The sequence below is a fragment of the Cetorhinus maximus genome, chromosome 11 (assembly GCF_964194155.1).
Source record: "Cetorhinus maximus chromosome 11, sCetMax3.hap1.1, whole genome shotgun sequence".
NCBI classification, from domain to species: Eukaryota; Metazoa; Chordata; class Chondrichthyes; order Lamniformes; family Cetorhinidae; genus Cetorhinus; species Cetorhinus maximus.
This window is the reverse complement of record NC_135889.1, coordinates 34,825,590-34,852,343: the sequence shown is the minus strand read 5'-3', so window position 1 is coordinate 34,852,343 and position 26,754 is coordinate 34,825,590. Positions and strand designations below refer to the sequence as shown.

At 42.9% G+C, this 26,754-nt stretch overlaps 1 protein-coding gene across 1 annotated transcript in view; it reads left to right on the top strand.

Annotated features, from left to right (window-relative positions):
- The window catches only part of LOC144686980 (voltage-gated delayed rectifier potassium channel KCNH8-like), an 801,058-nt gene that overhangs the window by 673,603 nt on the left and 100,701 nt on the right, over positions 1–26,754 (top strand). The window contains exon 10 of the mRNA XM_078552818.1: positions 8,576–8,775. Within this exon, the coding sequence (XP_078408944.1) occupies positions 8,576–8,775 (200 nt within the window). The remainder of the gene's footprint in view (positions 1–8,575; positions 8,776–26,754) is intronic.

Here is a 26,754-nt window from a genome sequence, read left to right as displayed (position 1 = left end):
ATCAAAATTTTCCCGCTTTAGATTCAAGTGCAGAGGAGCACAGAGAGAGACTGCAAGGGGAAGAAGCTGCTATCGGGTGTACCATTCAAGAGTCAGCAACCTGCAAATGATAGAGCACCAGTGACATATGAGGCTGCGCCTATCCAGGCAGTTAATCTCAGATATTTGTGCTGAGGTCCACAATGACCTGATGCCTCATGGCCTCCATGGCAGTCGCTTACCTACAACCATCAAGGTCACCTGCATTTTTTATGCTTCTAGGTCATTCCAGGGATCAGCTACAGACTTGTGTGGTATTGCAGCTCATCACGCCATCAGGCAGGTCATGGATGCCTTATTCCACACTGCAGGGAACTACACCCATTTTGAAACGAATAGACCTCAGGTCTAGGGATCACTGATTGTGCACATGTAGCCATCAAGGCACTGACAGGCCAGCCAGCCAGGTTCCTGAACAGTAAAAAGCTTCCACTTACTCAATGTCCAGCTGGCCTCTGACCACAGGAAGTGCACCCTGTAGATGTACACTTGGTTTCCAGGCAGCTCTCATGATGTCTTTATCCTCAGAGAGTCCTAAGTGAAGCACATTTTCAGATTGACATCCAGATTCGGTGTTGGCTCTTAACACCCACCCAGTAGTCAGACACGACTGGAAAGTGGCGCTACAACCAAAGTCTGTATGAACCTGCACTGAATAAACCATTGCATCTTGAAGATGTGCCTCCATTGGTGGTGCCCTCCAATATGAGCCAGCCGACTGTCTCGTATTGTCGTCATTTGCTGCGCATTACATAACATGATTATAGAAAGAGGACTGAAGCTGGATAAAGAGGAGGACCTGCAATGCCACTCTTCCTCAGAGGAGGATGGAGAGGAGGAAGAGGAGTTTGAAGATGGCAATCCAGAAGACCCAGGGGTTCAGGTGTTGGAGGAAGACCACCAAGGCTGTCACAAGCCTCACGGCAATCAGCAGGCTGGCATGGCTGCAAGGGCCATGCTAATTCAGTGCCATTTCACTTGAATGCCTCTCATCCCTTATGATAGATCACTCTGCAACTCACCTTCCATCAAAGAGAGAAATCAGCCTGCAAATACACAAAGCTAAAGAATCCCATTTTCGCCCAAAAACATTGAGAATGGGATCTCTAGCGCCAACATTGTCCCACATCACAGACCATGGAGCCGCACCAAACCCAAGCCCGCTGGCAGCCCCCACCCCACCTCCTGATCCTCCATTTCCCTTTTGATATCAAGTAATAACAGCACAGAAGTCTGATCGAGAACATAAGTAATTATTATTATTACTGCAAAAATAAATGAACAAAAAATTTTGAAACCTTACCCAGGTAGCCATAAAGTGCACCTAATACATGGTGCCATCCATTTCCACGCAGTGCCCTTCCATGAGAGTGAAGTGGAGAAGCCTGCTCTACTGTTTCTGCATCTGGCTGAGATGCATGTCTTGGAGGTGCCAACGGGGGTCCTCCACAGGCTGTTGAGCCTGTGTCATTGCAGGGATAGTCTCTGCCACAGGGCCTTGCAGAAGGGATGGGTCTTGAGTCAGAGAGGCCAAGGAGGCAAGGGAGTGGGCTCTGATGCCCCTCAGGGGTGGCTCCCTCATCAGCCTCTTAGACTGCCTCAGCCCTTTTATGGTACCCTTTCATATTGGATGAAGCCACCAGCTGCGACACATGCATTTCTGCACTATCAGCGACAGGGTGGCCCATGCTACAGGGAGTGCCACTCTTTCTGTACATGTCAACGCGCTGCTTCTGGATCCACTCAGAGTGGTGCTGCATATGGCTCTCCATGAGGGTGGCCACTCTTTCAGTGGAGAAGCTCACACGCTCAAATCCCTGAACCACGATGGAGCACAGGCAGTACATAGACTCCATGCCTGCCCATGGCTCCACAATGTCTCAGGGATCTCCGCTATTTGTGGACTCATCTGCCTCTGAAGAGCTGCAGAAAAACCCTCTTTGTTTGTGACACCCAAGGCACCGCATCTTTGCCCAGCAGAGCATGGCTGTGTCTGTCCTCCACCCCCCAAGAGGGACTGCCCACACCTGACTCTACCTCACTCTTCTCCCCCCGCTCACTGGTGATGTGATGCTCACCTAGTGCTCCCTGTTCTAATCTTGAATGTCTTCCAAATAGCCTGCACTTGGTGATGGTGTTCTGTGGAGGCTCCCCCCGCCAAGGAAGCTCGTTATGATTGGGTAGGACCACTTTTCTCTTCCTCCGCTAATGGCCCAGTGGAAACACAAGGTGGTGATGAGAACTCAGGATACTCAGCAGGTACCTCAGCACAACCAACCCAATAGATGACCGTGATCGAATAGCCACAGTGTACATTGGGCAAGAGTCTCCTCCATGCCTTTCATCTGAAGATCAAGCAATCAAATATCCCTGCTCTTCATGACTTCCTGTCTTGCCATTACCAGTGGCCTGTAGCAATGGCACCCTCACAAAATCTAGCACCGCCTCCCAACATCGAGGTCAGATTGTGCCAGTCTGCCACACCATCACCTGTTCGAAATATCTGACGCCTGTTGTGAGCTTGCTTTTCCTGCAGGATGCGGAGAGAATAATATAATAGTAGCCTGGCCTCCCTCAACTATTCCAGCTTGACACTGATATGATCTGCTGCGCTCCTCAGTGATGCCCCCTTCTCAAGTGCGCCACATATGTAAGGGTGGCTTACTTTTCCATGATACAACTGATTGCTTGATCTGACAATGTAAGGGAGAACTATGGGCACTCAGTCTGCTGTGCTCTTGTGCATGCTGCTGCATACAGAATTAGAGACCTGTCATCCAGATGTTGCTTGCCACTTACCTTCCCAGATGTTATCAGATTATTGAATCTTTTCTGACACTGGACCCATGTCCGTCTGGTCACTCCTCTACTGCTGACCTCTGTCACCACCTCCTCCACCCAGGTCCGTTTGGTGTCTTTGGGTGGATTTCTTCGGCTAGACACTGGGAGTATTATCTCTTGCCTATCAGGAATTGCCTTGGTTAATGCCTCAAGAACATTGGTGCCACCCATGGACACCAGCCTGTGCCAGCACTGGCCTTTTGAGAACCTTGCTGTGCCATCTCATCAGCAAATGGCAAGCCCAGTCATGGCTGCTTCTTATCTTTTCAAAGGCCTCGGTTACTGGGTCCCGTCTCCAGACCATTCCCAATGCCGCTAATTGGACACCAAACTTATCCAGGGCCATTTTGCATTTTGCAATTGTGTCAATTCATTGATGCTGATGCAAGGCAGTCGGGATCCAGAAATAACCTAGGGGTTGGCTTCCCGATCCCTGATTGACAACCTAGCTCGACATTTCAGGTCATTTGTTAGAACTGGAGGGTCTTAAAGATCAAGTTTTTAAGCAAGTACAGAACCAGAGAAAAGGGAGCAGGTAAATAACAAAGGGGAGAGGTCTGTGGGTGGAGGGCAAGAATGGTAAAATGGCAAATGAGTTTATGGTGCAAGGCAAAAGAGGGTGACGATAAGACAAGTAACTAAAAAATGAATGCAGAAGTGTAAATATTTAAGAAGAGAACAACCAAGGTGATGGAAGCATTATGAAAATCTAGTGAAGAGAAAAAGGCTCCCTTATCCCAAGAATGTGGCAGAGAAAGATGAGTAGACCCCAGGGATACAGACCACCCAACTGGCTGTGTACCGCGAGGGAATCCCCACCCCAACAACCAGTTCACATCTCCTCCATTCCCAATGGCTCTGGTGCAACCACCCTCCCTTAACAGCACCTGCTTCCCAAGAGAAGATAGGGGTCGTGGTTTAAAGCTTAAACCATCATTAAAACTGGAAGACTGTAAAGTACCTAATTAAAAGGCAAGGTGCTGTTGCTCAAACTTTTCTTTTACTATTTTCCCAGTTCATCACAAGTTTTTCCTGCCATCACAATTTTTTTTATTCATTCGTGGGATGTGAATGTTACTGGCAAGGCCAGCACTTACAGCCCATCCCAAAATTCCCTCAGTCCATCTGGTGTAAGTACACCTACCATGCTGTTGGAAAGGGAGTTCCAGGTTTTTGATCCAGAGACTCTGAAGCAAAGGCGATACAGTTCCAAATCAGGATGGTGTGTGGCTTGGCAGGAATTTTGCAAGTGGGGGTGTTCCCATGTGTTAGCTACCCTTGTCCTTCTAGGTGGCAGAGGTCACAGGTTTGGAAGGTGCTGTCAAGCTCCTTGTGTGTTACTGGAACTGCATTAATCCAGACAAGTGGCAAAAATCCATCACACTCCTGACTTGTGCATTGTAGAAGGTGAACAGGCTTTGGGGAGAAAAGAGTTGAATTACTCATATTGCAGAATTCCCAGCATCTGACCTGCTCTTGTAGGAACAGTATTTATGTGGCTGGTCCAGTTAAGTTTCTGGTTAATGGTAACCCCCAGAATGTTGATGGTGGAGGATTCATCAATGGTAATCCTGTTGAATGCCATGGGAGATGGTTAAATTATCTCTTGTTCGGGATGGTCATTGCTGGGCACTTGTGTGGCATGAATGTTACTTGCCACTTATCAGCCCAAGCCTGAATGTTGTCCAGGTCTTGTTGCATGTGGGCACAAATGGCTTCAGTATCTGAAGAGTTGTGAGTGGTACTGAACATTGTATGATCATAGGTGAACATGCCCATTTCTTACCTTATAATGGAGGGAAAGACGTTGATGAAGCAACTGAAAATGCTTAGAACATTACCCTGAGGAATTCCTGCAGCAATGTCCTTGGGCTGAGATGATTGACCTCCAACAACCACAACCATCTCCATTTGCACTAGGTATGACTCTAACCAGTAGAGAATTTTTCCCCTGATTCCCATTTACTTCAATTTTGCTAGATTCCTTGATACCACACTCAGTCAAATGCTGCCTTGGTATCAAGGGCAGTCACTTTCACCTCCCCTCTTGAGTTCAGCTCTTTTGCCCATATTTGGACCAAGGCTGTAATGAGGTCTGGAGCCAAGTGGCTCTGACGGAACCCCGTGGAAGGTGAGAGAAATCTGGCTGAAGTTCCAATAATAAAAAAATGCTTTTTTGATCTTGTTTTTCTTCAAGCTTGCTTTAGTAGAAGGTAAAAAAATGTAGGTGGTGATTTAAAACAGGCCAGAAGAGTTTGGAATCATATTTGAGACGTTTAGCCGAAATTCCTTGTGAACTTTGGGAAAGAAAGAGAATTGCATTCCAGTTTAGTAGTGAAAGGTAAGAGTCAGTGTGGCCTGAGGCTGAAAAATTAAACTTACCCAAACTCACAAAACTTAATTGGGTTCCCCTACTTTTGATCTTTCACTGGCTTGATTCAGACTGGATTCATATTTCTTATTCAAAGGCAGACTTCTCTTCTTCAAGTGATGCCAACCTGGAATTATAAACATTGAGCTGAGTCAGGTTCTAAGTGTTGGCTTTGAATTTAATGGCCTTGGGCTGAGAGAAGAATAGAATCAGCTCAGGTCAAACTGAGGACCAATTCTCTCATGCTTTGTGAATATATGTCAGTTTGGGGGCATGAATGCAAAAACGTTGAAATTATGCTGTGGGGTAATAGCCTATGAATGTTCAACATGTTGACTTAAAATTCTACTCTTAGCAAAGGTGTTAATTTATTTATTTTAAACATGTTTGCAAGGAGCAGAACAACATAAATAGCAGAGTAATAATGGAGAGAGGAATTTTAAAGGAATTATCCATTTGTATGCTATTATTTCACAGTAAAATCTGAAGATCATAGGCTTTCTGGGTGCAGGAGAGCCTTTATACAGTTCTCAAACAATTTGTGTTTGACTAGCTATATTTTGCAAAGCTGACTTAATTTACTGATCAAGCCTGGGTGGTAGTGATTACTTTTCACATGTCATCCAAGTTTGTAATCTATTGACAGTGATGGTTTACACCCAACACAGAAATTGTTTAAGAAAACCTATATAAGTTGTTTCAACTTTTGGTTTATGCTTTTTTCCTGAACATTGCAGCACCTACAATTTTGAATGGTTTGACCTCAGCTGGACTATCAGCCTAAGGCCCTTGGCCTTCCTGGGTTGAAAGGATCACTTTTCTGAGGGCTATACACGTAATTACTTAACGGAGCTCAAGTACCAGAACTAGAGTACCATATGTAGAAATATATTATTCTTACAACTATTGTAAAAATGTCAGCAATGAAATAATATTGGTTGGGTTTATATTCTCTTCAATGAACTGCTGGAGTATTTAGTTGCGGTTTGATTTGTTGATTAGTATTATTGCAGCCATGTGATAAGATCCCAAATCGAGTTTGTTAATTGCTGAGGCTATTAAGCACTCCATGGAATCAGAGATTCTCTTTTAATCTATACTTGAACTATTGAATATTCCTGGCTGAACAGGTCTTCAGGAGCTCTTACTCAGTGTTTGATGTATATGCAACCAGCTAATGTTTACCTATTATATCCGATTGGAGCCTTGTAGCAATATGATGGGGGTCCATTGTATTATTGGAAAGTTACATTTAGACTTTGTTGTGTTTTTTTTATGGAAATAGCATTAAGAGGTGCAAACAATTACAGCATTAGAAAATTATCATTGTACAAAGAACATCCTTTAGTATTGTGATCAACATCATCCTTAATTCTGTGCGATAATAGCTCTTACTGTAATAAGATAGATCCTAACTGTCAGTTTTATACAGGACATTCTGCGTTGGTTTTAGCTAAACTCCTACATGAACAAAGATCATAGCTCTGGCTGGATGATAGGCATCTGTGTGCTGCTGAATGAAGTAAGGGTATAGACGAGAGAAGCAAAGGTCGGGTTTAGAAATGAAGAGCAAATAGAGATTGTGAATTCCTGCTACCCTCTATACACATGTAGCAAGGGTAGCTCTGTGCTGGGAATGCAACATTTGTAAAACTATCTCCTAAGTGCCAACATTTTCATTAACTCCACTGACTTTAAAAGGGCCTTTGATTGCTGAGATAGATTACATTCTAGCCAACCTAGCACCATTATGGATTTCAGAGGAAGATAGATATCATCAAGGGACACTATGAAAGAACTTGTGTTAAAGAGGAAAATGGAACAATGGAGTGATTTAAAGATCATTGTGTGGCATGGATGTGTCTCGTCACCCTTATTGTTTGGATTTTTACTAGAAACCTGATGATGCACATTGACAAAGAGATCAGTGGACCCAAGGGAAGGAGACAGCAACATTCTAGATCTTTCAGGAAGAGAAAGAAAAGTGCAAAGAAAAATAGGCATAATCACCACAGCTGGGCAATAAGTCAGGCTACCCTGTCAGATGAAAGCAAAGATCATAGCAGTTGAAATGGAGGACACCAGAAAGCATCAAATTCAGAAGAGATGCCAATCTTGGAAATGCAGTTTGTAACATTAGTTCAAAGTTAATGCTTTTACAACACTAACATCTCAAGGAATATTAAACAAAGAGTGAGACTATGTGATAGAAACATTTTATTCCAATATATGGCAGTGAAACCTGGTTCTAGACAAAGTCTATAGAGAAGAAAGTTAACCCTTTCAACATTCATTATCATTAAAAGATATTCAAGACTAACTGCACAGATAAAGTACTGAATACAATATTTAGAGATTATAAGAAGCTGCCCATTAAGCTGCTTTGATACTGGCTGCGTAGAGATAATGTCGCCATTTCCCAGTTAGCAGTTCATGTGCAGCCAGCAGCAAAGCCAGGTAGACAAGAAGCATACTGTGATTATGAGCCAGAAATGCACTGCCTAATTAAATGGTATAGGCAAAAAATAGGTCTTATAGTCCCACACCTGAAACAGGTATTAGGCACTTTGTATATGTAAATATGGGGCCTAACAGCTGTTTGAGGCCCCCTGTGCAAAATTGGGTTCCCCTGAACATAGGTGTCAGGCCAGCTATGTTCAGGAAAAGTGGGCCTACATTTGGCTTAACCAACAATTGATAAGTGGGTCGCTGCAGGCCAGTACCAAAAAGGTAAAAGTTTAGAACTACCTACCTGAATGTGGAGTTAGGAGGTACAGGAGAGCTTCTGGATCCACTTCACTCCAACAGACCATTGCCTACACCTGGTCACCCTGGTCCCATTCAGGATTCATCCCATTCACCTTCATTCCCAGTTATCCCTCACCATTGCCATTCCTTCCTAATTATCTACCCTCCGATCACCTTCCTTTCCAATTGCCCACCCTCCATATTAGCATCCTACTAATCATCAGTCCTTCCTCTTTAAGCACTTATCTGAGGCTGCTTCCAGTGATACTGTGGCCTGTATTTCCAAGCCTCTTTGCTGGCAAGGTGTCGATGTCAACTTCCTCAAGCACACCTACAAATAATAAGGCAGCTTGTCATTGTGATAATGAGATTAGAATTTTGATTTCACAAGTACACAAAAGAAAAAATAAATGTTATCCCTAACTGACATGCTTCAGACTTGTGTCTACATTAAGCTGGTAAAGATGTAAGAACATAGAAAATGGTTATGTAAATCCCAGTACAGTATCTGTGTACTTATTGCACAGAAGGAAACATGTTTTATATTTAACTTTGTCTTGTCTTTTCCTTCAACAGCTCTCATGCACGCTGTGGTATTTGGAAATGTGACTGCTATAATCCAGAGAATGTACTCCCGACGGTCGTTGTACCACACCAGGACAAAAGACTTGAAGGACTTCATCCGTGTTCATCGAATTCCCAAGCAGCTGAAACAGCGAATGCTCGAATGTTTCCAGACTACGTGGTCTGTGAATAATGGCATTGATGCAAATGAGGTATGCAGCACAAACACCATCTCCTGGCCTCTTAAACACTGCACTCATTCCTACAGTCCAGGAATTGAAGAGCTGATTACTCTGTGGAGTATAATAACCTGTCAAGAAAGATCGGGCCACTTGTCTTTTTCCCACTTTGTTGGTAGATAGACTCCTTACCTATACAGCCAAACCAGTCCATTTGAATAATCAACAATCTGTTTTAAGCAGTTTTAACCAGTATTAATCAGTCACCACCTACTAATATGCTCGCGAACACAGATAAAAAACAGTGGGTGAGAAAGGGTATCCAAGAAACTCAATCCACAGGTGAGCGTTTCCATATCCTGGTTACTCCTCTTCTGAAAATGCTGACTCAACCTCACCATAGAAGTTGGCAGCACAGGCGGGAGGCATTTGTTTCTGTGCCAGTTCCTTGCAAGAGCAAGATTAAACTATCCTGCTCTCTCCCCATAGTCTTATTATCGTCTGCTTCAAATGTTTATCTACTCTTCCCTTAAAGATGCAATGACTTCTGCCTCAACTACTCCTGTGGTACAGCAATTCACACTTTAATAACTGTGTAAAGCAACTACTCCCATCCCCTCTCCTCACTCCCTTGGAGACAATTTTTAATTGATGATCCTACCCTCGTCACCAATTCTAACCAGAGGAAATAGATATTCCTCCTTTATTCTGTCAACAACCTTCATAATCTTAAAATTCTCTAGTGAAAGCCATTTTAGCCAGTGGAAATAGTTGCCAATCTCAAGTATCTCCTTGGCAAAGCAGTCACTGTAGGACCTCCAGATGTTCCTTCCCCAGCAGCTGCAAACTCATTCTTCTGGGAACATGACCTCCAAACTAGGATACTTGGTTGGAGATCACTGGGTTAGAGCAACATGCAGAGGCTTTGCCCAGACTCCTTCTCCTATGGGATAAGGGAAATCTGTTCCTGAGTGTCAACCTGCTATTCAACCATGGAATGCCAACAGTTGAGCCTAATGTCAATTCACACACTTTCTTCTGGGAGTCAATAGGCAGGAAATAGGCCCTAGAAATAAAAACAGAAAATGCTGGAAAAATTCAGCAGGTCTGACAGCATCTGTGGAGAGAGAAACAGAGTTAACATTTTGAGTCCATATGACCCTTCTTCAGAGCTCTTTTAGCATTTATTTCAGATTTCCAGCATCCGCAATGTTTTGTTTTTAACTAGGTCCTAAAGCCCTCGCTTCCTCCTTCACCCTGGAACTCTGCCTCTTACTGCTATGACAGAACAGTGTTTATAATTGGATCCTCACTGATTTGTATGATACAGTACCACAGCATTTATTAAATTTACCTACTGAGCCACGCAGAGTAAGTATATCCATAATTCTTAAACATCAGTCAATATCATAGTTTGAAAATACATTGCTTTGGAGTTAAGGCCTTCATGTTTTCTCAGGTTTAGATGCTTGAATTCAGCTGACTCCTACCATAATTGATTTAGTGGATTTAATCCCAAAGGTGACAGCTTTAGTACAGATGGCAGACTGTTCTCATCTACATTTTTAATTATTAAAGTTTCTGTCTCAGCTACTTTTGTACTTGCAAGTAGAGACCAGAAACCTATTGGTGAAGATAAGCTAGCAATGACTATAGCTGTAATGGAATGATATTAACAGCCTAACAGGTGATGCAGGGCATTTTAATGCAGCAGAGATGAACATTTTTTTTGTAGAACATTCCTCCTCCTAAGCAAAAGTATTATAGAAGGATTCTGATGTGGTGTGTTACAGATATTTGGGCGGCAGATGAAGACAGAATGTTGCATTTACAGTTGAAAGGAGCAGATTAGTGTGAGGTTATTCAATGTTAATCCTCAATTTGGGTAGCACCTTTCTTACATATTAATACATATTTCTGAACTTTCTTTAATTTTCCATACTATGTTTTTGTAACCATCTTCAGCCATGAATGGCAAATGGATTTTGGTTTTCTCCTGACATCCCCACCATGAGAGAAACCAGCCTTCAGCCAATTCAGTTCACTCCACATGGTCTCAAGAGATAGCAGAGTGCATTAGATAAAGGCTGTTGGCCCTGACAACAGCCCAGCTGTAGTGCTGAAGGCTTGTGCCCCAGAACTAGCCGTGCCATTAGCCAAGCTGTTCCACTGCAGCTACAACATTGTCAAAGTGGAAAATTATACAGGTATATCCTGTCCACACAAAGCAGGACAAATCCACTCCTTCCACTTATTGCCCTATCAATCCACTCTCAATCATCAGCAAAGTGATGGAAGGTGTCATCAACAGTGCTATTGAGCAATACTTGTTCACCATAACTTGCTCCCTGATGCTCAATTTGAGTACTGCCTGGACCAGTCAGCTCTAGACCTCATTACAACCTTAGACCAAACATGAACAAAAGAACTGCATTCTGGAGATGAGGTGAGAGTAAGTGTCTTTAACATCATGACAGCATTTGACTGAGTAAAGCACCAAAGAGCCTTAAAATTGAAGCCAAGTGGAATCAGGGGGAAAACTCTCCATTAGCTGAAGCCATACCTAGTGCAAAGGAAAATGGTTGTGATTCTAGGAGGGCAATCATCTCAGCACCATGATATCACTGTAAGAGTTCCTCAGGGCAGTGTCCTAGGCCCAACCATCTTTAGCTGTTTCATTAATGACTTTCCTTCTATCAGAAGATTATATAAACAACTAGTCGTTAATGATGCATTGTGTTCAATTCAATTTGCAACTCCTCAGATAATGAAGCAGTCCGTGCTCACATGCCCATCAAGACCCGAACAACATTAATGCTTGGTGTATTAAGTGGCAAGTAACATTTGCAGCACACAAGTACCAGGTAATGACCATCTCCAACAAAAGAAAATCTAACCACCTCCCATTGATATTCGATGACATTGCCATCATTGAACCCCCACCATCAACATCCTAGGGGATCACCATTGACCAGAAAATTTACTGGACCAGCCACGTAAACACAGCAACTACAGAAGCCAGCTGGAGGCTGGAAATTCTGCTTCAAGTGGCTCACCTCCTGATTCCCCAAAGTCTTTTCACCAGCTACAAGCCATAAGTCAGGAATATGATGGAATAATTTCCACTAACCTGGATGAGTGCAGTTCCAACCACACTCAAGAAGCTTGACACTATCCAGGATAAAACAGCCCACTTGATTGGAACCCTATCCACAAGATTAACATTTGCTCCCTCCATCATTACCGCCCTGAATCTGCAATATATACCTTCAACAGGATGCACTGCAGCAACTCACAAAGGCTTCTTTGACAGCACCTCCCAAGCCTACTATATTGAAGGACAAAGAACACCCTCATCTTAAAGTCCTCCTCCAGGTCACACTGCATCCTGACTTGGAAACATATCACCATTCCTTCATCATTGCTGCATCAAAATCCTGGATCTCCATATCCAGCAGCACTCTGGAAGTATCTTCACCACAAAGATTGCAATGCTTCAAGATGGTGTCCTTCTCAAATAGGAATGGATAATAAATGGTGGCTTTGCCAACAATGGCAGCATCCCATGAATGAATAAGAAAAGAATATGAATATTTTCAGTTTTAATTGCTTCTCGTCACAGCTCTGGGTCCTGTCTCTTAACCAACTCCTTAGTGCTGTGTGCTGGTTCTGTACTCACAGGTTTATATTCTGGCTTTGTGCTAAACCCTTTCTCTTTGACCCAACCCTGTGCTAACCCATTTTTTCCACTCTTATTTCTGTGATCTGGCCCTCTGCAAACATTTTTTCAATTTTCTATCTCTGCTGCAGCCCTGTGCTAACACCTGCCTCAATTTTATAGTTCTGTTAACTGTACTTGAAATTTGAACACAGGTGTGAACAACATACATCATTTACAGGTGTTGTAGTTTCAAATTGTTCATCATGCACTTCCTTCTAATGCATTATATTTGCCTGGTTTCTGAATACATTATTGTGAGAATAGACCCTTTTATTTAAGCTTTGACACTATATAATACTTGTGTCACAGTGCAGGAATATAATACTTCAGTTTCTTTAGCAAAATTCATGCAGTGTTCTACCACGTAACTGTACATTGATATTGAAAAGTTTCAACAACTCAATGCCGTATCTAATACTTGCATTTCTGGCTTGTTTTTCCAATGCCAAAACGTATCAAGGATAAAGAAAACCAATGCGAGTCTCATGAAGCCGTCAATTTGAACATGACTTGGGCATGACCTCTGCCATGGATGAAATGTGATTTAACAAGTGCAGCATAATGGCATTTAAGTTTCAGAAACTGCAGAGTTAACTGTCAGTAAATTGGTTCAACTGAGGAGCAGAGATGAGTAAATTTAACTACACTGCACACTGTTTGATGAAGTGCCAGGAATCTGCAATCAATGTCTGTTGTGAAGTGTGACAGTAGTTTCAACATGAAGTCAGTGTTGATTTGTCAAAAATCCATATGGCTTTCTCATATGGAGGTTGATTACCAATTTGCTTAATGAGATCATGAGCTCTGATTGATGAGAGAAAGATACTTAGTGGGCTCGCTCAACCACCTCCTCCATATCCCCTAATTCCTTCCACCCCCATGCCTACTCACCCAGTAGCCACAATGTACGGAACTCTAATGTTGATCTTTGAGATGTTCAAAAAGCTGTCAAAATAAACAGGCAGTCATTCAAAAACCGTGCAGCCCCTGAGCATTTCTAGAGAGAGGCCAAAGTGCAATATCTGCAGCTTTCCTGCCAAATTCAAATAAGGCCAGAGCCTCAAAATCATGGCAGGATAAGTAGACAGACAGCGCATTCCACTGGCCAAAATCGAACCCAAACGTTCTTGTGAATTCAAATGTCAAAAAATAAACAAGTTGTTTACCTCTTAATAGTCGTTTTGAAAGAAGAACCACCCTATTGCGCATGAACTGTTAAAAAGGTTGGAGGTTTTTAAAAACATCATGTTGAAATTAGAATTTCTCATTGGTCATGATGGGTGAATCAGCTAAAACTCCGTCCTCTAACCTACACCTGTATCCAATTCAGACTGAAAGATGAAGATCTGCTCTTTCCAATTGCTCCTAAATGGAATGTGTTTGGAAAGATTCAACCCAGTTCCCAAAATACAAATTTTATCAATAATTATCACTAAATTGTGGATTCTATTCAAATAGTTGGTGCATAAAACGGAAAAAGAAATCACACTAGAGTGATGGGAGAGGTTATATTTTGGGCTTTCTACTCGAGGTACATCCATTGTGATTAGTCCCAAGATATTTCCTCAAAAAGAGCTCCCTATGAATCATAGGTTGGGATTTAACATGGAGGTAGTGGCCCCACCTACCAGACGGAAAGTTGAGATCCAGCTTGCTTCCGCCAGCCACGGAAGTCAAAACTGTATTTTTCATGATTCAGGCAATTAGTTGCCTAAGGTTGTGGCTTCTGCACCCTTTGGGGCAAGATGCCTTGCTCCTCTGGCCAGCAGCTCTTTAGTGCCACTGGGACTGGTGACCATTGCTGGGACTGCAGCAGGAACCAGATCAGAAGCATCACTGGAGGCCAGGAAGAGAAGTGAGTGGGGCTTGCCAGGATCAGTCAGGAAGGCCCTGGCAAAGGAAGCGGGGATGTGGAGGGTTTGTTGTTCACGAGGGCTAGTGGGTCTTCTTCTAGAGGGGATGATCCTTGTCACTGGTGCAAGTCTTCATTGGGGCACAGGGTGCCTGAACAAGAGGAATCACCACCCAGGCCCCCAGGCAGTTTCACTATGCGGCAGGGGCACCCCACCTCTCCACATTAATTGGCCACTTAAGGGCTTCAGTTGACCTAAGGATGGGTAGGCTGCCAACCACCTGTCCTGCTGTTGGGTAAAATACCAGATGTGGGAAGGCGACAGACATGGCACCCCACCATCCCAACTGATTTTACAACCCTTGACCATCCCACCCACCCCCCCCACCCCACCCCCACCCCCACCTGGCAGCTTTCCCCTGGGACGGCCAGCCATAATGTGCCTTTATATGCTCAATAACCAAGATGGTGGGCACTGCATTTGGCTTATAGGTGTCAATTTTTTGGTTTGATTATAGTCTTGTGTTATGACACAGCTGTTGGTAAAGGCTGAGTTGTTTAAATCCCAGAGGGAAACTTGAACAACTGTCGTAACCTATATTTTCAATTGGTATGTCTGAGATGCAGCTCTGAATTCAGGAATAAGACCACCGAGCCTAGGAAGGTTTTTTATATAAAACTAAATTAAACATTTATTAATTTAACAACAAATTAAACACATACACATGTTTACAGATTACTACCATAATAACGTTTAAACAAATCCCCAAATTAATCACTCCCAGGTAAATCTTCACCAAGGCAACAATAACCCATTGAGTTTAAACAGACACCAGGCAAAGCACCTGTGACCTTATTAATTCAAAATGAGGTTCCTTGCACTTTAGTCCTTTGCAGGCACAGTTGTAGGCTTACAGACAGGTTCGATCTTAAATGCCCCTGACTTACACAAACTCCTTTCTGTTTATACCTAGCTTCCCCTTTGAATGTAAATTTTCTATTGTATCCTAGGCTTTTAACGTCACATCTTCTAACAATAATATTTTCATCCCACTAATTTTATTAGTAATATAAACATATTGCTTGGCATCTCCAGCTAGGTGCAAGATTTTACTCATTCATTTGAATGCTTTATTTAAAAATGTAAATTGCCCCCTTGACACCTATGTTTTTAAACTTCCCCATCTTTATCTAATTAACATCTCAAAACTACTATACATCAAAGTACCCAGACTAGCTGGCTTTAATCCAATTAAGACACACATAGACACAGACCCGACTACAATTCCAATTTAAAAATAATTTCCAATAACATTAGAGACATTAATGTCTCTTCATGTCACTTGTGGAACATGTTAATCTCTCTATATAAATGCAAGTTATTGTTCCAGGTGATTAAGACACATGTTTTGTTAGGGGCAAAACACTCATTCTCTAAACCCTGAAAGACAGTTATTGCTACAGAGAAAATACAGAGATCTCATCTGTCAGAAATCTTAGAAGAAAGATACACAACACGGCCATCGGTTTGTTATTCCAAATGGTGATAGCAGATCTGATCTCCAAACCTAAAAATGTGAAATCGAGGTCAGGTTGGATCTGAAGTCACCCAAGCATTGAACAGTTCAAATATTAACTGAATAAATGCATAATTTTGAGGCAGCTTTCTCCAAATCCATGATTGCTCAGCCAGGAACATCGGATCGAAACATTGTGAATAATTTATTGAAACGTAAAATTATTTCAACAGAGTTGAATTTCCCATTACTCCTAGCCTACTTTTTGGAGAAGACCATACGAAGGTAGATTGTATCACTAATTAAAAATATGCAGTCCACATTGAAATAGAGATCAGTGTATCTCCCTCAGTGTTGCTGGCTGGCTGAGCAGTGAAGTCACAAAAAAGGCTCAAAGACCAAGCTGAAGGCAAGACAAGGAGTGAGCAACGAACCAGGTTATATAGTTAAGGAAGCCGGGGGTTCAGCAGCAGATTACGGCAGGTTTGTAACAAGGCCAAGAAGTGGAAAGTTATAAGGTGAAGAGAGATTGGCGTGAACTTAAATGTTTTGACTGGATCACAGCAGGGGAGGCTGGCAGGCCAGGAAAATGGAAGTTTCAGCTGTGCCTTTGTCCATGGCTTTTTAATTCAGCCACAGCATTTGCAAGTGACTTCCAGGTTTCCCAATAAATTAGAGTGGGTGAGCATGATGATGACCTGCTACAGCCTGTTTCAGCTGCATTATTTAAAGGAACCCTACAAGGCTTTGAATGCTCCCATTGCAGAAGTGTCAGATCTGAGACAACAACTGGACAAATGGAGGGCCAGTGTGCACTATGGTCCTCATGTGTGTCCCTGGACTAGGCACATGAGAACAGTTACACATAGGTATAAAGCTTGAAAGCATTAGAGATATGTGTGTAATCTGCTCAAAGCAAAATTGAAACTAAGACTGGATCACCTGACATATTTCCCTTCTATTGATGTCATGCTGATATCCCTTAAAGGCATATTACAACACCTACAAACTCTGCTCAGCTAGACACAGATGCTGAGTCTCAGGATCATCAAAGAGGACTTTTCTGGAGCAGCAGCAGAAAATATATGAGGTTCTATCAGCACTTCCAAAGGCACTTGCACATCTGCAATAAGAGCTTGGAGGAATCCATTTTTAGCATGAAATCTCAGGTCTTCACACTGATGTCTATGTCCATGGAATTGAGGCATCTGAATGGACCATCAGGTGTGGCAGGCAACCGAGTACCTTTCCTTTGCATCAGTTGTAGAGCTCCTCACAAGTGTCACCAGCGATGCCCTTAAAGGTAGCTCTTGTCTCCAAGAAGGTATCACTGACTCTGCTTAGAGTTATGAAGATCTGTGGGAGACTTGACTGATGCAAGATTAAAGCATCATGGCAGCTCCCTGGGTATCTTGACTAATAATCTTGCGGTGATTACATACTAGCTGCTCGTTAATAAAGTGGAAGCCCTTTTGGTTAGTGAATGATGCTGGGTGATCTGGGGGCGCCTTGAGACTGTCACATGGGTGCAATCTATGATTCCCTGTACCTGTGGAAACCCAACTAGGGCAGCAAATCCAAGGGCCATCTTATTCTCACTGGCCTCATCATTAGCAAAGTGGACATAAGTGGCTTTCCTGGCAAACATGGCACTGGTCACTTGGGAGATGACTTTATGGTCAACACATTGTGAAATCCTGCAGATGTCACCCGCATACTTCTGAAAGAACCTGGAGACAAAGAAATCCAGTACTCTGGTGCTTTGACCATCACTGGAAATGCATACCCACGGGGTCCACTTGGAAGGAGATCTTGTCACAGGAGGCTGAAAATGTCAGAAATGACCTGTCATGAAAGTCTGAGCCTCCTGAGTTACTGGTGCTCAGTTGCGTCCAGAAAGCTTATCCTCTACCTATATACCCAGTATTGGGGGTATCACTTCCTGTGAGCTGGAGCTCTATGCTCATCCCCTCTGTCCTGTTGAGAAGAATGCTGCTGCTACTCCTATTCCTGGTGATGTTGCTGGGGTTTGTCCTTCTGTTCCTTATCAGAGGTCCAAGATAGAGCTGCAAAAGCTGACAGCAGGGAAGTGAAAATCAAAGGCAAGAAAGATCAAGGTAGGTTCCAACGTGTTGAAAATCACCCCCAAAGTAGAGAAAGCACAGGACAAGTCCTGTGAGCAAAAGTCTTCCACTTAGGGAAGGAAGCAGATGATGTATCTCAGTATTCAAAGCTTTCTTGCCTGTCAGTTGTTCAGCCCCATCAATCCCCGCTGTCCTCTCAGGAACAGACAGGCGTTCCTGCGGCCATAGGCGTGACTCCAGGGAGGCATGTGCCTCCCTGGTGCCAGGGTTAAGGATGTCACTGAACAGCTGCAAGGCATACTATAGGGGGAGGACAAACAGTCAGAGATCATGGTACATATTGGTACCAACGACATAGGTAGAAAGAGGGATGAGGTCCTGCAAGCAGAATTTAGGGAGCTAGGAAGCAGATTAAAAAACAGGACCTCAAAGGTAGTAATCTCTGGATTACTTCCGGTACCACGTGCTAGTGAGCATAGAAATAGGAGGTTAGTCCAGATGATGATGCAGGAGGGAGGGCTTTAAATTTGTGGGACATTGGGACTGTTTCTGGGGGCGGTGGGACCTGAACTGAAATGGGACCAACATCCTTGCGGGGAGGTTTGCTAGTGCTGTTGGGGAGGATTTAAACTAACTTGGCAGGGGGATGGGATCCTGAGAGGAGGTTCAGCAGGTGGAGATGCACAGCCAAAATTAGAAGAGAGAGCAAGTGAGTCTGGAAGGCATAGAAGTTATAGGCTAGTTAAGGCACAAGCGAGTTTGGCAAGGTTGGATGGTATTTATTTTAATGCGAGGAGTCTGACGAATAAGGCAGATGAGTTGAGGTCACAAATTAACACATGGAAGTATGATGTCATTGCTGTCACAGAGACATGGTTGAGAGAGGGGCAGGATTAGCAGCTCAGTATTCCAAGATATAGGGTCTTCAGATGAGATAGGGAAGGAGGTAAAATAGGAGGGTGTATCGCAATATTGATCAAGGAATCAATTACAGCAGTAAGGAGGGATGATATCTCAGAAGGTTCCTCAAATGAAGCCATATGGGTAGAATTTAAAAACAAAAAAGGAGCAATCACATTGCTGGGAGTGTACTATAGGCCCCCAAACAGTTAGAGAGAAATAGAAGAGCAGATATGTAGGCAAATTTCAGAGAAGTGTAAAAATAATAGGGTAGTAATAGTGGGGGATTTCAACTTCCCCAACATTAACTGGGTTAGTCATAGTGTAATAGGTTTAGAGGGAGCGTAATTCTTAAAATGCATCCAGGAGAGCTTTTTAAGCCAGTATGTAGAAGGTCCTACAAGAGAGGGGGCGGTCCTGGACTTAATTTTAGGGAATGAAGGCAGGCAAGCGGTAGAGGTATCAGTGGGGGAGCATTTTGCAGATAGTGATCATAACTCCGTTAGATTCAAGGTTGTTATGGAAAAGGACAAGGATGGGCCATAAATCAGAGTTCTAAATTGGGGGAAGGCCAATTTTAATAAGATCAGATATGATTTGGCCAGAGCGGATTGGGAGCAGCTACTTTGAGGTAAATCTGCGCCAGAGCAGTAGGACTCATTCAAGAAGAAAATAGGGAGAGTACAGGGCCAACATATTCCAGTAAAGATAAAGGGTGGGACCAACAAATCCAGGGAACCCTGGATGTCGAGGGATACACAGGATTGGATAAAGAGAAAAAAGGAGGCTTATGGCAGATACCGAGGGCTCAAAACAGCAGAAGCCTGAGAGGAGTAAAGAATGTGTAATGGGGAACTTAAAAAGGAAATTAGGAGAGCAAAATGGGGGCATGAGAAAACATTGGCAGGTAAAATAAAGGAAAGTCCAAAGTTATTTTACAAGTACATTAAGAGTAAGAGGATAACTAGGGAAAGAGTAGGGCCCATTAAGGACCATAGTGGTCATTTGTGTGGAGCCGGAAGACGTTGGTAGGATTCTAAATGAATGCTTTGTGTTGGTGTTCACAAGTGAGAGGGACGACGTGGGTATGGAAATCAGGCAGAAGGACTGTGATATAGTTAAAGAAATTAGCATCGAAAGGGAGGAGGTTCTAAGTGGTCGGGCAGGCTTAAAAGTAGATGAATCTCCAGGCCCGGATGAAATGTATCCCAGGCTGCTGAGTGAGGCAAGGGAGGAGATAGCAGGGGCGCTGGCAATAATTTTCAATACCTCTATGGGCACAGGAGAGGTGCCGGGGACTGGAGGACAGCCAATGTGGTACCATTATTCAAGTAGGGAGGAAGAGATAAACCAGAGAACTACAGGCCAGTCAGTCTAACCTCAGAGGTGGGGAAATTATTAGAAGCAATTCTGAGGGACAGAATTAATCAATGGTTTTGTTAAGGGGAGGTCATGTCTGACCAATTTGATTGAATTTTTCGAAGAGGTGACCAGGTGTGTAGATGAGGGCAATGCATTTGATGTAGTCTACTTGGACTTCAGCAAGGCTTTTGATAAAGTCCCGTATGGGAGATTGATAACGAAGGTAAGAACCCGTGGGATCCAAGGCAAATTGGATCCAGAATTGGCTGAGTGGCAGGAAGCAGAGGGTGATGGTCAAGGGGTGTTTTTGTGACTGGATGCCTGTGTCCAGTGGGGTCCACAGGGATTGGCATTGGGTCCCTTGCTGTTTGTGGTATTTATAAATGATTTAGACTTGAATGTAAGAGGGTTGATCAGTAATTTCGCGGATGACATGAAAATTGGTGAAGTGGTAAATAGTGAGGAGGATAGCCTTAGATTGCAGAGGATATGGATGGGCTGGTCAGATGGGCTGATCGGTGGCAAATGGAATTTTATCCAGATAAGTGTGAGGTGATGCACTTGGGCAAGACAAACATGGCACGGGAATACACGATGAATGGTAGGGCCCTGGAAAATACCAAGGATCAGAGGGACCTTGGTGTGAATGTCCACCGGTCCCTTAAGGTAGCAAGACAGGTAGATAAGGTGGTTAAGAAGGCATATGAGATACTTGCCTTTATTAGCCAAGGCATAGAATATAAGAGCAGGGAGGTTAAGCTGGAACTATATAAAACGCTGGTTAGGCCACAGCTAGAGTATTGCGTACAGTTCTGGAATCTGCATTATAGGAAGGATGTGATTGCACTAGAGAGAGTGCAGAGATTTACCAGGACGTTGCCTGGGCTGGAGAGCTTTAGTTATGAGGAGAGATTGGATAGACTGGGGTTATTTTCCCTGGAGCAGAGGACATGATTGAGGTACATAAAATTATGAGGGGCATAGATAGGGTAGACAGGAAGGAACTTCTCCCCTTGGTGGAGGGATCAATAACCAGGGGGCATAGATTTAAGGTAAGGGGCAGGAGGTTTAGAGGGGATGTGAGGAAGAATTTTTTCACCCAGAGGGTTGTGGGAATCTGGAACTCACTGCCTGAAAGAGTGGCAGAGGCAGAAACCCTCATAACATGTAAGAAGTATTTGGATGTGCACTTGTGATGCCATGGTATACAAGGCTATGGGAGTTGGAAGTCTGCCAGGTGACATTTTTTGCTTTTTTAACCTACCACTTGTACAGCCACCTGCCCACCCTGACAGGTTAAAATTCTCTCTAATAGATCAGATACTAATGTAAATGAGAACTTTTCTCTCATCTTTTAATGCTCCTTTGTCTGAACTGGGGATCCCAAAGTGAGAAAGTGTAATGGTGGCTTAAAGCAATTTAGCATTTTTTCTGACAATCTAGTTGGCTGTCAAGTATAAATACTGATTCAATGAGAAAACAGGGGATAACAATCTGCACTGGGATGAACTTACAATCAAGCATGCATAAAAGGTAACTTAATTGAAGAACACTAAAGTAGTGAGTGTTTTATGAACCTCGAGGTTTATCCTAACTTTTGGAATTCTTAAGCTTGACTCTGTAGTGTCTCATCCTTGTGTTCAAATCTCTCTATGGCCTAGCCCCCCCACCCCACCCCTTATTCCTGTAACCTCCTCCAGCCCTACAAACCTCTGACAACTCTTTATTCCTCTAATCCTGACCTCTTGTGCATCCACAACTTCTTTCCCCCCAACAGTGGCAGCTGTCCAGGTATTAAGCTCCACAACTCCTTTCCTAAACCTCTTGGCCTCTCCACAACTCTCTTGACTCCTTAAAACCTAACTCTTTAATCAAGGACCTGCCTAGATAACACCTTCTTGGGCTCAGTGTCAATTTTTTAAATCTCATTATGCTCTGGTGAAGTGCCTTGGTTCATTTTACCACATTAAATGCACAAAATGAATTCAAGTTGCAGTTGTTAGTGCAACTGGTACAATGGTTCATTTGAAAATGAACTCACTCACCTTGACAACTAATGTCAGATTGCTAAACTTCTCCCAGCACCAAAGCCATGCAGTGGCTGGCATTAGCCTCTGCTGCTACTTGTTCCCACTACATTCTAACCACATGAAAGGGAGAAGAATGAGTCAAAGATGAATATTTTAAACTTAAATATGGGAAACTATATGGGCATGAAAGCTGAGGTAGCTGAAGTTAACTGGGATAATAGGCTAGGGGATAGATCAATAGAGAAGCCATGGCAGACATTTAAGGGGATTTTTCAGAAAACTCTGAATATGTATATTCCTAGTATAAAGAAAAATTCTAAAGGGAGGACCCAGCATCCATGGTTAACTAAAGAAGTTAGGGAAAGCATCAAACTTAAGGAAAAAGCATCTAACTGCGCAAAGATGAGTGGCAGGTCAGATGATTAGTCAGAATATAAAATATGGCACAGAATGACTAAAATGTTAATCAAGAGAAAGAAATTAGAGTGTGAGAGGAAGCTAGCTAGATGTGGCTGGCTGAAAATAGAGTATATGCATAAATAGGCAAAGGTAGATAGATTCTTGTCAGGCAAGGAAATCAAAGATTATCGGGGATAGATGGGAAATGTGGAATTCGAAACACAAACAGATCAGCCATGATCGTATTGAATGGTGGAGCAGGCTCGAGGGGCCGAATGGTCTACATCTGCCCCTATTTTGTATGTTTGTATGTATGGAAGGCCTCCTGCCCCTTTGCAGATATAGGATGCCTCTAAGTCCTGTGCATTGTCAGAAAACCTTGGTGCATGCCAACTTGCATGGTCAACCATTCCTCAAGGTATCACAGCACAGATTCACTTTTCAAAAAACTGCCAAGATTTTTTGCAGCCACAGTGCACCCCCCCTTTAAAATATGCAGTAACCCTAGCCACTCGTGATATCGAGTGCCCTGTTGGTGCTTGCAGCCAATAAACAGCATTGGCTGCACACAACAATCATTTAAAACAACAGGCTGCCTAGATTTAACATGCTGACTCCAACACAATGAATTGGCATGGATTAATCAGGTACTGTGATCCCCTGTTTTGGGGGGTTAGCTAACTTAACCCTCAGAACATTTTAAAGTATGAATTTGAGGGTTCTAAAGCAAACACTCGTGTTATGTACTCATTGAGGTAATGGATAATCCTACCAGAGAGCAGAATGCCTTTCCATCACCACCTTCAGTCTAGCTGAAGATACTGTATGAGAAATTACAAAAATTCCCCAACAAACATCCTACAGCAGCAATCTTAGAAAGAAAACCTCATTAACTCTGTCACCCTGGATCCCACACTCCACTTTGAATTCATCTGTTCTATTGGTCCAACATGTCTCAGTGGGATCAGTTAAAATATAATGAGAAAACTGATGGGGAGTTCTGGACATATTTTTTAAATTATATATTTTTTCAATTTGAGCATGTTCACTGAATGAAATCAGCCGAACAGAATTTATTTCCCCAGAATTATCGGCAAACATACAAAATAACGAGATTTTCATTAATTTGTTGAATTTCTACTCCAGGTGCCAATTGCTATTCCTTGAAAACAGCGTGCTCCATGAACTTTGTTAGAATTGCAAATGATGTGAACCTGACACCAACTGGTTGTGATAAATCTCTTGTATTGTCATACAGCAGAGATTAGCACATTACAGTGTTTAGGCAGAAATTTACAGTTCCAAACAGATCATATATCACCATTTTAATGCTGGACAGGGTAGCATGCATTGTTTTGTTCTTTAGCTAGTCAAGTGTTAGCCTCCTGCTGGCATTACACCCACCCACACAAGCTACACATCTTCTACTTGTCTCCTAAATCTGTACCTGACTGTTAAAATCCCTCTTATTTTGTGCCCAAAAGTGCTATCATTTGACTCAGTGGACTGGATTTTGTCAGGTTGGTCATGATCCTGATGTTTGCCTCATTTTCAGATCAGGAACCCAGGTGGTGGGACATCGGACGCAATCTTCCCAGAGGCAGTCAATGAAGATGCCCCACCCAATTAGGAACAGTGAGTGGGTTTCAGAGTTGGAGTGGTCTATTCAGACCAGCCCATAGACAGGGCCTCCAGCTGCCTTTGCAGTCTGGCTGCTGCTCAGTGGCCAGCAGTGGGAGCAACAGTGGCACCACGGCAGCAGTTGCCATTACAGCAGTACAACATTAACGGAGAATGACGTCAGTCTCGTTGCAGTGGCTGCAATGGCATGCTTTCTGCTTGGGGCAGCATGAGCACTGTGATTTAACATTGGCAGCTTAATAAAAGGTTTCAAATGTTTTGCATCTCAGACCTCCTGCTGTGAGGTCACCTACGCTGCATTGCTGGGCTCCTGAGGCAGCAGGGAGCCCGTGGGCCATCAGTAAAATTTCCAGCCATTGCCAGAATAGGGACTGATTTCCCTATTAAGTATTTAATTGGCTACCCACCGCAACTGGTGGATAGCTGCCATCACTGGAAACACACCCCTGGGAAAAGCACACAGAGGTGGGAACATATTACAGAGCCAACGTGATGCAATTCCATTGAGATTACCACCCTCCACCTCCACTCCTAAAACCCATCTCAGTGACACTGGGAAATTTTAAACCAATAAAGTCCAATCATTTTTGTCCACACCAGCTCAAACCCTGATTTCCTGTTCACCCAGCAAATTTATACATCCTGAGTTAATTATACATATACATTTCCTGCCCCTATACATCTTGCAGAGATCCTCTTAAATCTGGACCAATAGTCACCCATTGTTCCATTTATTTGCTCTCTTCAATGATCTTCTAAAGACAGTAGTAATTGCTAATGTGACTCACAAGTTTCAGTTACTCATTAATGACAAGGACTTTCCTAAAACCACAAACCAGAGAGGCCTGTTCAAACATGCAGTTTATAGATTATAATTATTCAAGATAGAGCCCTATCCTTCCAACATCATATCAGTAACTGAATCAGTAAAACAATTATTAGTAGATTCATTCATGATAACCTTACTGCTTCCAAAAGTTTTGTGTTTCAGAAAATATTCATTTGGAATAGAATTTGCGGCGCATTGTATGAGAACTAATTTCAAAAAAAGTACAAAAATTCTTCTAAAATTAATAAGCCCAATAATTTACCTTGTTGATATACTGTAGCCAATAGAAATCACATGTTAGCACCACTTTATATTACACTTCCTGTAAGGTGCCTAAAAACAGATATGTAATGGGTACCAACTGTATATTAATGTTAACGAAAATAACAAGATAACATTTAACATGCTACCATCATTCCATGCTACAATATTACTTCAACAAAAAAGGAGTTGGTTTTCAATCTGTCTGCAGACTTTCTGATGTGTTAATGAATTTATGGGTATGAATACAGCCCCTGTGGCATGTGATTATAATTCCACAGTTGTAGATTCAGAAATAATTGAGATATCTTTCCTTAGATCTCCATTATGATTAAACTTAACGCCACTGCTTTGGAAATACAGCAGCATTGCTCAGAGCAGGCTTGTTCCATGTAGATTTTCAAAGGAATCTTCTGGAACTTTATCATCATTTATGAATCCTGAGGAGATTACAAAGCAGAAGGTGGCTCATTGGGGAAGGCACCGAACACATTGAGAGTCTTTGTCAGGAATAGTCAGAGGCAAAGTCAAAACATCAAAGGGAGCACACAAACCTCCAACCAATCCTTCAATCAACACCTGCCCTGCATTTGGCAGAGTCTGCAGATTATGCATTGGATTTGCCAGCCATCTCAGAACTCATTGAACTGGAGTGGAAGCAGGTCATCCTCAATCCCCCGAGAGACTGCCCAAGAAGAAGGCAAAATACTTATCCTGCTTAATGTACCCCTTAAGGCCACAAGATGTGATTGCTGAAACTCCCCCAGATTACTCCACAGATCTTCAGGTCAATGAGAAAGCAGCCTGGCATTCTTTCTTTATATAATATACATTTACTATTAGGTCAAATAAATGTATTTATAAGATCAGTTAGAGGTTAATTGATCTTAATAGACCTTCATGCCAATTAGAGTCCTGACATCTCTTTCTTTAAGAGCACTTATCTGACTACATATCTGTGCCATCGCTAAGACCACATATATAACCTCATCGAGGCAGCTCATGGCTACTGAAACACTTGCCCTTGCCTTTGTTACCTCTAGGCTTGATTATTCCAATAGACTATCAGCCAGCTTCCCACATTCTACCCTCTGTAAACTTGTGACTCTGTTGCCTGTGTCCTTACTCGCACCAAGTCCCATTCACCTAACACCCCTGTGTTTGCTGATCTACATTATCTTACAGTCAAGTAACACTTCCATTTTAAAATTCTCACCCTTGTTTCCAAGTACCTGTACGGTTTAGCCCCTCCCTAACTTTGTAATCTCCTCCAGCCCTACAACCACCTGAGGTATCTGTGTTCACCTAATTCTGCCTCTTGAATATCCTCCATTTTAATTGCTCCACCATTGGTGACTGTGCCTTCAGCTGCCTGGGTCTTAAAGGTCCAGCAACAGAGACTGGGGAAGAGGGAGA